The 12,720-nt window shown below is 53.0% G+C and overlaps 1 protein-coding gene across 1 annotated transcript in view; it reads right to left on the bottom strand.

The window, feature by feature from the left end:
- OTOP1 (otopetrin 1) overlaps positions 1-12,720 on the bottom strand; it is a 32,462-nt gene that overhangs the window by 14,574 nt on the left and 5,168 nt on the right. The window contains exon 2 of the mRNA XM_051829829.2: positions 4,741-4,877. Within this exon, the coding sequence (XP_051685789.2) occupies positions 4,741-4,877 (137 nt within the window). The remainder of the gene's footprint in view (positions 1-4,740; positions 4,878-12,720) is intronic.

Here is a 12,720-nt window from a genome sequence, read left to right as displayed (position 1 = left end):
GACTGGGCAGAGTTTCGGTCTTGCAAGGTGAAGAATTTGTGGGGATTGGTTGCACAACAAAGCCTGTACACTGTACACGTAAAACGGCTCAGATGACAACTTTACGTTGTGTGTTTACCAACAGGACGGGGGTTTGGCCCCACAGTTAAGAAGCCTGCATTCCATATGGCAGTGCCTGGGTTCAATTCCCCACTCCAGCTCCTGACTCCAGCTTCCAGCTGGTGTAGACCTGGCAGGCACGGGTGAGGGCACACCTGGCTGAGCTCCTGCCACCCACATGGGATACCTGCATCAAGTTCCTAGCTCCCAACTCCAGCTCCAGCCCAGCCCTGGCCATTGTAGGCATTGGGAAAGTAAGCCAGGTGGCTCGCTCTTGTTCTCACTCTCGTAAATAACTAGAATGTTTAAATACTCCATTTTTAAAAAATATCTTTTCCATTCTGCACCTCATAGATGAGACGCGAGAGACCCAGAAATGTTAAGTAATTTGCCTGAAATCGCAGTGTCAGGCCAAGCTAGGGGCTGACCAAACGGGGGCTCCGGTGTGTGCCAGTGCCCCAAGCCCAGCTCAGCTCTGCAGCCACACATCTACCCCAACCCCATCCCAGGGCAAGACGCCACCACCAAGGACATCCCAAAGACACCCCACCACCCCATGCTCTCCCCTCGCCCCCACCAGCTCTGGGATGCTCCCCCATAGACCCAAGCTGGCCACGTACCCCCTGTGCTGCCCTTTTCGCTCAGGGACTCTCTGGCCCCCGGCAGGTGGACAGCCACTAGGCAGCTCCGCCCTGGATCCCCAGTACCGACAGCAGCGTCTGCCCCAGCCTTAGGCGTGGAGTGAATGAATAAAACTCTTCTCCCCTGGTCGCTGGCATCACTGTAAGGACATCACCAAGGGATACGGCTCCCCGGAACCGAGTGGGCACTTGACCCTCCCTGTGTTGGTTTGCTGGCACTGGGTGGTTTGGATAACAGAAATCTATCCTCTCACAGTCCTGGAGGCTGGGAGCCCAAGTTCAAGGTGTCAGTGCCTTCTGAAGGCTTTCTACTTGTTTATAAATGGATGTCATCCCTCCTGTCTCCGTCCTGGCGTCCTCATCTCAGAAGGGCACTGTCACATGACCTTACATGTGCTGAGCCAGTGAGGGCTGGGTTTCAGCTGTGAACTTGGGGGACTCAATGCATCACAGCTTTGGGTGCAAGACGGCCCCGCTAGGAGGCCCCTCTCGAGCCCCCCCCCCCCGAGCTGCAGTGCATTTGAGCTCCCTGGGCCCCTCGCAGCAGAGAGCTTCACCGCCGGAGAAGGCATTTGATCCCAAGGAACAGCAGCCTAGGGCTCACCGGAACCATCTGGTGAGTCAGCCGCGTGTACACCTGCAGACCCCTTGGAACTGTTGAAGACGGAGTTGTTAGAATGGCATCGCTGGACCCAGAAAGAGCAAGTCCCCGCTGTCCCAGCACTATTTTGCTGGGGAGGAATAATCAGGGGCTCTGGGCGGTGACTTTGAGAAGCTCAGGCATGTCCTCCGACCTCCAGCTTCTGCCCTCGGGCGGATCCTGCCCTTGACAGCAACCATGGACAAACCCGGAGACCCTATGCAAAGGGAAATCACCCAGAAACAAGAAGACGGGCACCATGCATGAACCCATTCATGTGTGTAAGCTAGCAAACGAAAATAAACATAAAGACACAGGTACAGAGGGCAGAGGGGTGGCTCCCGGGGAAGGGATGGGAAGTGTGATGGGGGCAGAGTTGCAGGCACACAGTGCAGATCAGAAAACCTAGTGAGATCTGACACACAGCACAAGCATGGTGGGTGGTCGGCCTGCCTCCAATGCTGAGAGACTAGATCTTAAGTGCTCTTACCACCAAAAAAGGAAAGACAGGTACCTGCGTGAGACGACAGACCTTTAATTTGCTTGACTGCAGTGATCACTTCCTTATGTGTCTCTATATCCAAGTATCCTGTTTTACACCTCAAATGTACTCGATAAGAAAGAAGAGATGGCAGGGCCAGTGTATGGCACAGTGGGTTAAGCTGCCCCCATGCAACGCCAGCATCCCATAAGGACACAAGTTTGAGTCCTGGCTCCTCCACTTAGGATCCAGCTCCCTGCTCATGTACCTGGGAAAGCAGCAGACAATGGCCCAAGCACTTGGGCCCCTGCCACCCATAGAGGAGACCTGGATGAAGTTTCTGGCTCCTGGCTTAAGCCTGGTCCAGCCCTGCCTGCTGCAGCCATATAGGGAGTGAGGCCGGCGCCGCGGCTCACTAGGCTAATCCTCCGCCTAGCGGCGCCGGCACACCGGGTTCTAATCCCGGTCGGGGCGCCGGATTCTGTCCCGGTTGCCCTTCTTCCAGGCCAGCCGTCTGCTGTGGCCAGGGAGTGCAGTGGAGGATGGCCCAGGTGCTTGGGCCCTGCACCCCATGGGAGACCAGGAAAAGCACCTGGCTCCTGGCTCCTGCCATCGGATCAGCGCGGTGCGCCGGCCGCAGCGTGCCGGCCACAGCGGCCATTGGAGGGTGAACCAACGGCAAAAGGAAGACCTTTCTCTCTGTCTCTCTCTCTCACTGTCTGTGGGGAGCAGCCCGGACTGGACTGAGTTACTGGAATTAAGACTTATTCTATGCATCTGCTCTCCCACAATATGGCGCTGGGAGAGAAGTAAACAGCTTCCGCACAGCTGCCTCCAGTTCAACTAATAAACTGTAGGACTTGCTCCTGATTGGAGGAGAGCAGCGTACTCGGCGTGTGGGCAGCCGAGTTAGGATTGGCGGAGGAGGACTATAAAGGAGGAGAGAGACGGCATGCACCAGGAACATCTATGGGGAACATCTAAGGGGAACACCTGTGCAGCCCCCGAGAAGAGCCGGCCGGCGGTGTGCCGCTCCCCTGCGGAAGTGGGGAATGTGGCCAGGGGGAACCGCCCTTCCACGGAGGTGGAAGGGACAGTAGCCAACCCGGGAAGAACCAGCAGCAAACCCGGGGAGGGCCGAGCAGCAGAAGAAAGAACAGCGCAGGGTCCTGTGTTGCTCCTCCACGAAGAGGGGGAGCGACATAATGGTGCCGTGACTCGGATATGAAGCCTAGGCAGGGTTTAGTGTCGTTCCTCCACAAAGAGGGGGAGCGACACTGTCCACTCTGCCTGTAAAAAAAAAAAAAAAAAAACAACCAACATATAGGGAGTGAACCAAAGGATGGAAGATCTGTGTGTGTGTGTGTCCTCCCTCTCTCTCTGTAAGTAACTCTGACTGTCAGACAAATAAATCTTAAAAAAAAAAAAGTAAAGAAAAAAACAATGGTGACAATCCCACACCTGTTCTCATGGAGTTGCTAAAGGGGCTACACAGATACCAATGAAAAATACTTTGCATGCTGGAAAGTTGGCCATGGCAGTGGCCTTAACTCTCATAGCCATGACCAGGGATGGAGCCAAGGATGAACCCACACTGAAAGCCCACCCAGAATTATTTTCATGAGATCTTTCTGACTCTAAGCTATACATTTAAACTATATCTGTGAAAATCCACTCTTCTGAGCCACACCAAGCCCACCAATGTGAAGAAAAAGAACCTCATATATTTCTAAAAGATTTTAATCCACATGGAGCTAATGAAAAAGTGTTTTAGGGACCTGAGGGGTGGTTGTCCTGGCACAAGGCTTCTCTGCTTCTCTTTTTTTTTTTTTTTTTTTTTTTTTTTGACAGGTAGAGTTAGACAGTGAGAGAGAGAGAGAGAGAAAGGTCTTCCTTCCGTTGGTTCACTCCCCAAGTGGCCGCAACGGCCAGAGCTACGCCGATCCAGAGCCAGGAGCTTCCTTCTGGTCTTCCATGTGGGTGTAGGGGCCCAAGCACTTGGGCCATCCTCCACTGCCTTCCCGGGCCACAGCAGAGAGCTGGACTGGAAGAGGAGCAGCCAGGACTAGAACTGGCACCCATATGGGATGCCAGCGCCACAGGCGGAGGATTAACCAAGTGAGCCACGGCGCCGGCCCCCTGGCACAAGGCTTCTTTTGAGGGTGATAAAAATGTTCTAAAAAGGATCGTGGTGAAGGTCACACAACTTTAAAAGTACACCAAACCACTGAATTGTACAATAATATGGGGGAGTTGTATTCTATGTGAATCTTCATAAAACTGTTAGGCCCATTCCCAGAAAATAAGATCTCCCCCCCCCCAACCTTTTCTGGTGGGCTCTGGCTTGGCAGGATTTCCTGCCCCATAGGATTCTCACAAAAATGTCCCAGCCCCGCCCTACAGTGGAAGCAGCCAAAGCGCTGAGGCTCAGAGATGGGTTCAGGTGCACCTTGGGGCTCACTGAGCAAGTCTACAGCAGCTCACACTGCCTGCACCTGCCAAATGTCTTATTTATTCATTCACGTTCATTTTATTTGAAAGGCAGAGAAATGGAGAGACAGACAGAGAGATCTTCCACCCACTGGTTCACTCCACAAATGCCTGCAATGGCCGGGACTGAACTAGACTGAAGCCAGGAGCCTGGAACTCAATCCAGGTGTCAGGGACCCAAATCCTTGGGCCATCACCTGCTGGCTCCATGGTGAGATTAGCAGCAACCCGGATCAGAAGTGGAGTAGCCGGGACTCAAGCCAGGCAGTCTGGTGTGGGACACAGGCATCCCAAGCAGCAGCCCTGCCAGACTTCTTGGTGATGTGGGTTTCAGGAATCCAGGGATACACTTCCCAGGGGCACAGCACAACCAAACCCCAGGGACTTACCTGCAGGAGGGTGTGCACTGCGTGCGTGACAGGGAAAACTCCTTCAGTGGCTGACAAGCATTCAGAAAATCCAACGAAGTACCCAATTTTAAGGCATCCCAGGATGACTGTAATGACTGCAAACAAGGTGATACTGCCTAAATTTGGGGGAGGGATACACACATGCGTGTTAATATGCACTCGTGTCTTTTCCAAGTAAATTACAGTAAACACTCACATACTGGCCAACAGATTGTTGACAAGGATACCAAGACCAATCAATGAGAATAAAAGTTTTCTTAATGAATGGTGCTGAGAAAACTGGATATCTACATGCAAAATGTTAAAGTTGAGCCCTTTCCTGAGACCATATGTGATATTATCTCAAAATGAGCCAAAGACCTAAATATCAAGCAAAAAGTAGAAAACTCTTAGAAGAAAACATAGAAGAAAATCTTCGTGACATTGGACTTGGCAATGATGATTTGGCTATGACAAAAGAACAAACACCAAAAGTAAAAATAGGTGAACTACATTAAAATGAGAAACTTTGTGCATCACAGGACGCTATCAACATAGTTAAAAGGCAACCATAGAAAGGCAGAAAATATTGACAGATTCTATATCTGTGAAGTCACTCATAGCCACAATATGAAAGCACTTCCATGATTCGACAACAGAAACAAAGAAAAACCAGCTTTGTTAAGAATGGGCAAAGGACGTGGATAGACATTTCTTCAAAGAAGATATAAAAATGCCCAACATCACCAATTTTTAGGGGAAGGAAAATCAAAGCTGTGAGGCGCCACCTCACTCCCACTAGGATGGCTACTACAGAAACAGCAACAAAAAGAAACAAAATGACAAGTGCTGGCCAGGGTGCCGAAAATCTGAACCCCTGTGCAACCAGTGCTGGGAAGGCAAAATGCTGCACCTGTTGTGGACGGCCATAGGGAGGAGCCTCTAGACGCAGGAAAACCGCAATTGCCTCGTGAGCCAGGAATTCTGGGTACACACCCGAAAGAGCTGAAAGCAGGTGCACAAAAGGCTCTTGACACACCCGTGTCCACACCCGTGTCCATACCGAAACAGCATTCACAGCAGCCCGAAGGCGGAAGCAGCCCGGTGCCTGCTGAGTGGATAAACAGAATGTGGAAAACACCTACAATGGAACAGGCTTTGAAAGGAAAGGAAACGCTGACGTGTGCAACAGCATCAGTGACGCTACACTAAGTGAAGTAAGGCCGAGGCAAACAGCTACAAGAAGCCCCCGAGTGGCCACGTTCAGAGACAGAGTAGGATGGTGGCTGCCTGGGGTGGGGGGAGGCGACTGAGGAGTTACGGATGGAACGGGAACAAGTCTGCATCTTGCAAAAGGAATTGTGAGAGACCACAAATGTCAATGTGCCTAACGCTACTTGAAAACAGTTATGGTAAATTTTACATTTCACATACCTATTGCAGCAAGTAAAAAATAAGTATTTTAATACAAGTAATGGCACCATTGGGCTGATAAGCTGAATCCAGAAAGCAGGTATTGTGTCCCGTTCAGCACTGTACCCGCCCCAGGCATAGGTGAGGGTGTGACAAATGCCCTCTGCACCTGTCCCTTGCTATCTGTGTGGGATTGGTTCCAGGGCCTCTCGTGGGTGCCCAGATCCACAGGTGTTCGCGTCCCTTACATGAAGTGGGACCTGTGCACATCCTGCCCCGTACTGCGGATCATGACTTAGGTTGTTTGCAGATGTAAGGCAGCATAGAAGCTGCTGTACTGTGCTATTTATGGAATACCGACAAGGAGGGAGCCTGCCGTGCTGAGTACAGACCAGTGGCTTTCTTCCAGGCTTTTCCATCAGCACTTGCTCGAATCCTGCGGGTGGAGAGGGCTGACAACATTCACCAAAGGGGTCTGGGGTCGACAGAAAGCCCTTGGGGCCTTTTGCAAAAATGCATCCATCTAAGTGGCACTGTTCTACTCCAACCCTCTGTTCTCTGATCCTAAAACCCAGCTCTGCAAAGAACAAAGGTGCAGGCACACAGGTGCACAAGCACTGTCCTGTGCGGACAACCTCTGTAAGCTAAACCTCGCCTCAAATGGAGCATTCCTCTTTAAAGAATCTGACAGGTGCAGCGTCTCCGGGGGTGATCCGGAAAGGTCCTAGCTAGGCAAGGTCTTTGTTGCAATCAGCACAGCTTTGACCAAAAGAAATACACACAAATATATGCACATGAGGAAAACACTGGGAAGGGACGGGAAGCCGCTGTGCCCAATGAACACACCGGTGAGGGAAGCGCGTGATCGCGGGGAATTGTCAGGGTCCAAGTTCCCGAGCCAACACCGGTTGCCCCTCACGTGTTCCCCACCCCCCACACCCAGGAGGACCCTGGACCATGAGTGCCACGCGTGAAGACCTGAGCTCAGAGCAGAGCAGCCGGCGACACTGTGCCAGCCCTGCCGGAGACCTGCAGGGACGGCAGATACAGTGGCCCGGCCCCACCCTGCGTGCACGCCTTGTAGAAACAGCTCCGAGGGACGCTGCGGGAAAGAAAGCCAGGGAGGCAGCCGCTGTGTGGTGCTGGGAATCCAGCCCAGTGCTCGGAATGGGCTCATTCTGATTGCACGAGGCAACAGCTGGAGGCAGCCTCGCTGAGCAGCAAGAACCCAGGCCTGAGGCCACAGGACCGGGGCGCCAGTCCTGGCCGTGCGGCCGTGCAAAGTGTGAATTCTGCCAGGTCGCGTCCCGCTCCAGGCTTCAGTATCCCTGGGCGTTAAATGAGGACGGTCCACAGCGGCCGTTCTCCTGTCTGAACTTGCATCAGAACTCCCGGCAAGACTCACGAAAACCCAGATTGCTGGCTCCACCCCCAGAGCGGCTGATATAGGAGGTCAGGCTGGAACCCAGACTGTGCGTCTCTACCAAGCTCCCGGAGTCAAGGCACCGCTGCGAGTGGTCTGGGAGCCTGGAGCCACTGGTCTGGAGCCTCTCTCGGGGTGACACTTCAGGGGCTCTGCCATGAATGGCTCCTCCCGCTCCTACAGTCCATCACCCGTCTATGTCTGCCTCAGATACCCTGAGCGGTCCTGCTGCTGTGGATTGTGGTGATCTGTGTGTGTCCCTCAAATGTTCACGTGCTGGAAGCTTGGTCCCCAGCGCAGGGATGTTGAGGTGGTGGAAGTTCTAGGGGGTGGAGCCAACGGAAGGGATTAATGTAGTTCTCCCAGACCCCAGTTAGTTCTCCTAAGAGTGGGTTGTTTGGGGGCTGGCACTGGGGCATAGCAGGTTAAGCCACCACCTGGGGCACCAACATCCCATGTGGGCACGGGTTCTAGTGCAGCTGCTCCACTTCTGATCCAGCCCCCTGCTAATGCGCCTGGGAAAGCAACAGAAGAGAGCCCAAGTAGTTGGGCCCCTTCAAGCACAGGGGAGATCCAGACGGAAGTCCTGGCTCCTGGCTGCAGCCTGGCCCAGTGCTGGCCACTGCAGCCATTTGGGGAGTGACCAGTGGATGGAGGGTCTCTCTCTCTCTCTCTCACTCTCTCTCTCTCTCTCTCACTCTCTCTCCTTCTATCTCGGTAACTCTGCATTTCGAGTAAATAATTCTTAAAAAAAAAAAAAATGAGGCCGGCGCCGCAGCTCACTAGGCTAATCCTCCGCCTGCGGCGCCGGCACACCAGGTTCTAGTCCCGGTCGGGGCACCAGATTCTGTCCCGGTTGTCCCTCTTCCAGGCCAGCTCTCTGCTGTGGCCCGGGAGTGCAGTGGAGGATGGCCCAAGTGCTGGGCCCTGCACCCCATGGGAGACCAGGATAAGTACCTGGCTCCTGCCATCGGATCAGCGCAGTGCGCCGGCCGCGGCGGCCACTGGAGGGTGAACCAACGGCAAAAGGAAGACCTTTCTCTCTGTCTCTCTCTCTCACTGTCCACTCTGCCTGTCAAAAAAAAAAAAAAAAAATGAACGGAGGGTTGTCAGCTGGTTCTCTTTCGGCTTCTCTGCTACATTGTGGCACATCCCCGAATTGAGGTGTGTGCACAAAACACAAAGGGGTGAGCTGGCCCCAGACCTTCCATGTGCATCCCGGAAAACCGGAAGACAGTGACAGAGTCAACGAGGACGCACGGTAAGGAAAGGCTGCAGCTCCAGCTCTGTTCCCAGCTCGGATGCTGCCCGCACGCAGGGCGCGAGACAGAGTACAGGTGCATGCGGACGCTCGCGATGTAATTCTATCAGCCGCTGTTTGTCGAACCCCTGCTTCCGGCCAGGCACTGCCCAGTGGCTACAATACAGTGGCTGCCTTTGGGAGTTCAACGTGCTAGTGAGGGTGACAGGAAATAAACAACAAACGCACAAAGAGCATGAGGGTGTGCCAAGTGGAGCAGGGAGAGGGCGGAAGCTGAAGGTGGGAGGGCACACTCCCGGGTGAGAGCCGAGCAGAGAACCTGCTCAGAAAACAATATCGCCCAGGCCATGCTCTGCCGGGGCTTCAACCTCACAGCCGTGAACTGGAGAGGCTCTGTCCTCCTGCGCCTTTCTACTGCTGCATCAAAAATACCTGAGGCCCGGGTTTTATAAAGAAATGAAAGTTTGTTAGTGGGGCCGATGCTGTGGTGTAGCAGGTAAAGTCACTGCCTGTAGTGCTGCCATCCCATATGGGCGCTGGTTCGAGTCCTGGCTCCTCTACTTCTGAACCAGCTCTCTGCTACGGCCTGGGAAAGCAGCAGAAGATGGCCCAAGTGCTTGGGCCCCTGCAACTGTGTGAGAAGAAGCTCCTGGCTCCTGGCTTTGGATCAGCTCAGCTCTGGCCATTGTGGCCATTTGGGGAGTGAACCAGTGGAATGGAAGACCTCTCTGTCTCCAGCTCTACCTCTCTCTGTAACTGTCCTTCAAATAAAATAAAAAGTTGGCTAGCATGCTTACTGCTAAAAATAAGACACAAAATCTACATATATAAACACATAAAAGTAGTGTGTGTGTGTGTACAACCTCGCATGCTTCAGGAAGAGAGTATACAATTCTGGATGCCATGGAACATTGACAAAAATCAGTCCCATGCTACAAGACAGCCAGATGTACAAAGATGGACCAGTGATGATGAGGATGGACCAGCAGCCCAGCTTCAAATCCTGATTCCCTGATGACCTTGGGCAGTTACTGAACTTACCTGTGCCTGAGTTCCCATGTCTGTAAAATGCGGGTGAGAAAAATCCCCTCGGGGTACTGAGAAAATTAAAGAAGCCATTATGTAGAAGTCACCCAGAACAATACACCACAGCTAGAGAGTTCCATCAACGGGATGCTGTTGTCACCATAAACTCACTAGTCAACCAGAAAGAAAAACGTAATGAACCAGAACAATCAGAAAGTTTATCAGCCACACGACTTGAGAATCCAGCAGTCCTTTGCCTTATGCAAGGTTTTTTTTTAAATTTATTTTATTTTATTTTATTGACAGGCAGAGTGGACAGTGAGAGAGAGAGAGACAGAGAGAAAGGTCTTCCTTTGCCGTTGGTTCACCCTCCAATGGCCGCCGCGGCCGGCGCACCAGGCTGATCCGATGGCAGGAGCCAGGTGCTTCTCCTGGTCTCCCATGGGGTGCAGGGCCCAAGCACTTGGGCCATCCTCCACTGCACTCCCGGGCCACAGCAGAGAGCTGGCCTGGAAGAGGGGCAACCGGGACAGAATCCGGTGCCCCGACAGGGACTAGAACCCGGTGTGCCGGCGCCGCAAGGCGGAGGATTAGCCTAGTAAGCCGTGGCGCCGGCTTTATGCAAGGTTTTGATTTTCACGATTTCAGTTAACCCTGGTCTGCAAATACGAATGGAGAACTCCAGAAACAAATGACTCCTACTTTTTAAATTGTGATAAAATCTTGTGCCACCTCACTCCCTCCTGCCCAAACTGAACCATCCTAGTCCTTGTCCACCGCCTGCTTGCTAGCCTCCTAGCAGCCATCTTAGTTATCAGTGCAGTGTAGCTGTGTCACAGTGCCCATGTTCCAGTAACCTCGTGTCGTAGCCTAACACCATGTCAGAGTGCCTGTGCCACTCACCTCACACCACCACGAGGGGAGAAAGGGAGAGCAAGGTGTCTGCAGGGACATGGAGAGAGATTACACCTGCATAACTTTCATTATAATTTTTGTTATAATTGTTCTATTTTAGAATTGCTAATGTTATACAGTGCCTAAAAAGCAAGCAAAACATTTTCATATATATACTTAAGTGCACATATTATTAGCGTATTATATGTACCCAATATCTAATGAAATATATGTATATATATATATATATATATGCTCAGTACTATTTGGGGATTCCACTGCAGGTCTTAGAACACACCCCCATGCATAAGGGAGACTGCTGTAACACCCAAACTGCCCAGGGTGCCTGCCTCGTGTTGGCAGGAGGAAGACCCTTCCTCTGTGCTCAGCTCCCAAGTCCTTCTTCAGCACCTATAGGTGGGAGGACCCCCACCTAAGTCAACCCATACCTCCATCCCATGCAAGGATGCTCCCCACTGAAGCATGACCACGGCCATCCGGCCTCCCCCTGGACACAGCCGAGGCTGAGAGGGTCCCTGTCTCTCAGGGTGTGTCCTTTCATGGCCCTGGTGCTTTCCATTCAAATGTCTTCCTTAACTGAGCTGCAGGTGGCATCCCAGAACCACCCTCCTCTTCCCTGGAGCTTCCGCCATCACCCACTCATCCATTCATCGTGCGTTCATTGATTCTATTATTGAGCAGACACCGACTGGCACTCGCTGCACGCCAGGCATCTCGCCAGGAGCTCAGGCACAATGGTAGGTGCTTGCAACAATGTGTCTGCCTTCCGGAGCGAGCGCTCTGGCTGGCCCAGCAAGCAGTAGCTGGATAACGCAGTCTCCCGCCAGGAAGAAAAGGACAGGGAGTCACGATGACACACAGCCGGGGGCTGCACCTGGACAGCAGGGATCCGGAAAGGCTCCTGGGGGAGGTGACTCTTGGCAGCTGAGAGGATAACTCAGAACTGACAGGTGCAAGACTGCACCACTTTCTACCCTGTGGCCTCTGCACCCTTCTCTCTTCCGGACTGAATGCCCCACGTGACTGCTGTCCTGCAGTGGCCCACCCAGCGCCGGGGGGACAAGACTGTCCTCATACGGTCAGACTTCCTCTCAGGGAGTGCTGAATCAGCATCTGCTCACGATGTCCCTCCTGAGTGGGCCGCGGAAAGGACAGCCGCTGTCTCCTGTCAGTGCTGAAATCCTGACACTGTTTTCCGTTAAACCAGAAGTCCTAGCCAGAACCACTGCATCTGTAAGAAAATGCACGCATCTAGACACAGCCTCCTCGTGGCAGCCCCAGAGGGGCCGTGGGGAGCCCTGCCCCTTCCCCGAGGGAGTTGCCCCTGCAGGTGGGGTTGCCCCTGAACTTCTCTGGATGTCACTGCCCCAGTTGACTCTCTATGTCCTGCATGCTGTTTGCATTGTTTCTAAAATGCAGGGCAGGAGCTGGCGCTGTGGTGCCTGCAGAGCCGGCATCCCGCGATGCCGGTTAGAGTTCTGGCTGCTCCACTTCTGATCCAGCTCCCTGCTATGTGCCTGGGAAGGCAGTGGAAAATGGTCCAAGTGCTTGGGCCCCTGCACCCACGTGGGAGACCAGAGGAGGCTCCGGGTTCCAGGCTTTGACAGCCCATCACTGGTCATTATGGCCATTTAGGGAGTGAACGAGTGGGTAGAAAGTATTCTCTCTCTCTCTCTCTCTCTCTCTCTCTCTCTCTCCCCCTCCCTCTCCCTCTTCCTCTTCCTCTCTTCCTCCCTCCCTCTCTCCCTCTCCTTTTTTCTCTGTAACTCTGCCTTTCAAATAAACAAATAAACTCTTCAAAACAAAGTAAAAGTAAATAAATAAAATGCAGGGAAGCCTCCGAGCCCTCATCTCTCGCTGGTCCCCTTGTTTGACTGACAGCCAGCCTGCAGGGACCTCTCAAACCCAGGGTCCTCCCTGTAGACAGAGAACTCATTCTGAA

This window comes from Oryctolagus cuniculus, chromosome 2 (assembly GCF_964237555.1).
Source record: "Oryctolagus cuniculus chromosome 2, mOryCun1.1, whole genome shotgun sequence".
Lineage (NCBI taxonomy): Eukaryota > Metazoa > Chordata > Mammalia > Lagomorpha > Leporidae > Oryctolagus > Oryctolagus cuniculus.
The sequence above is the reverse complement of the archived record's forward strand: the minus strand, read 5'-3'. Positions and strand labels throughout refer to the sequence as shown.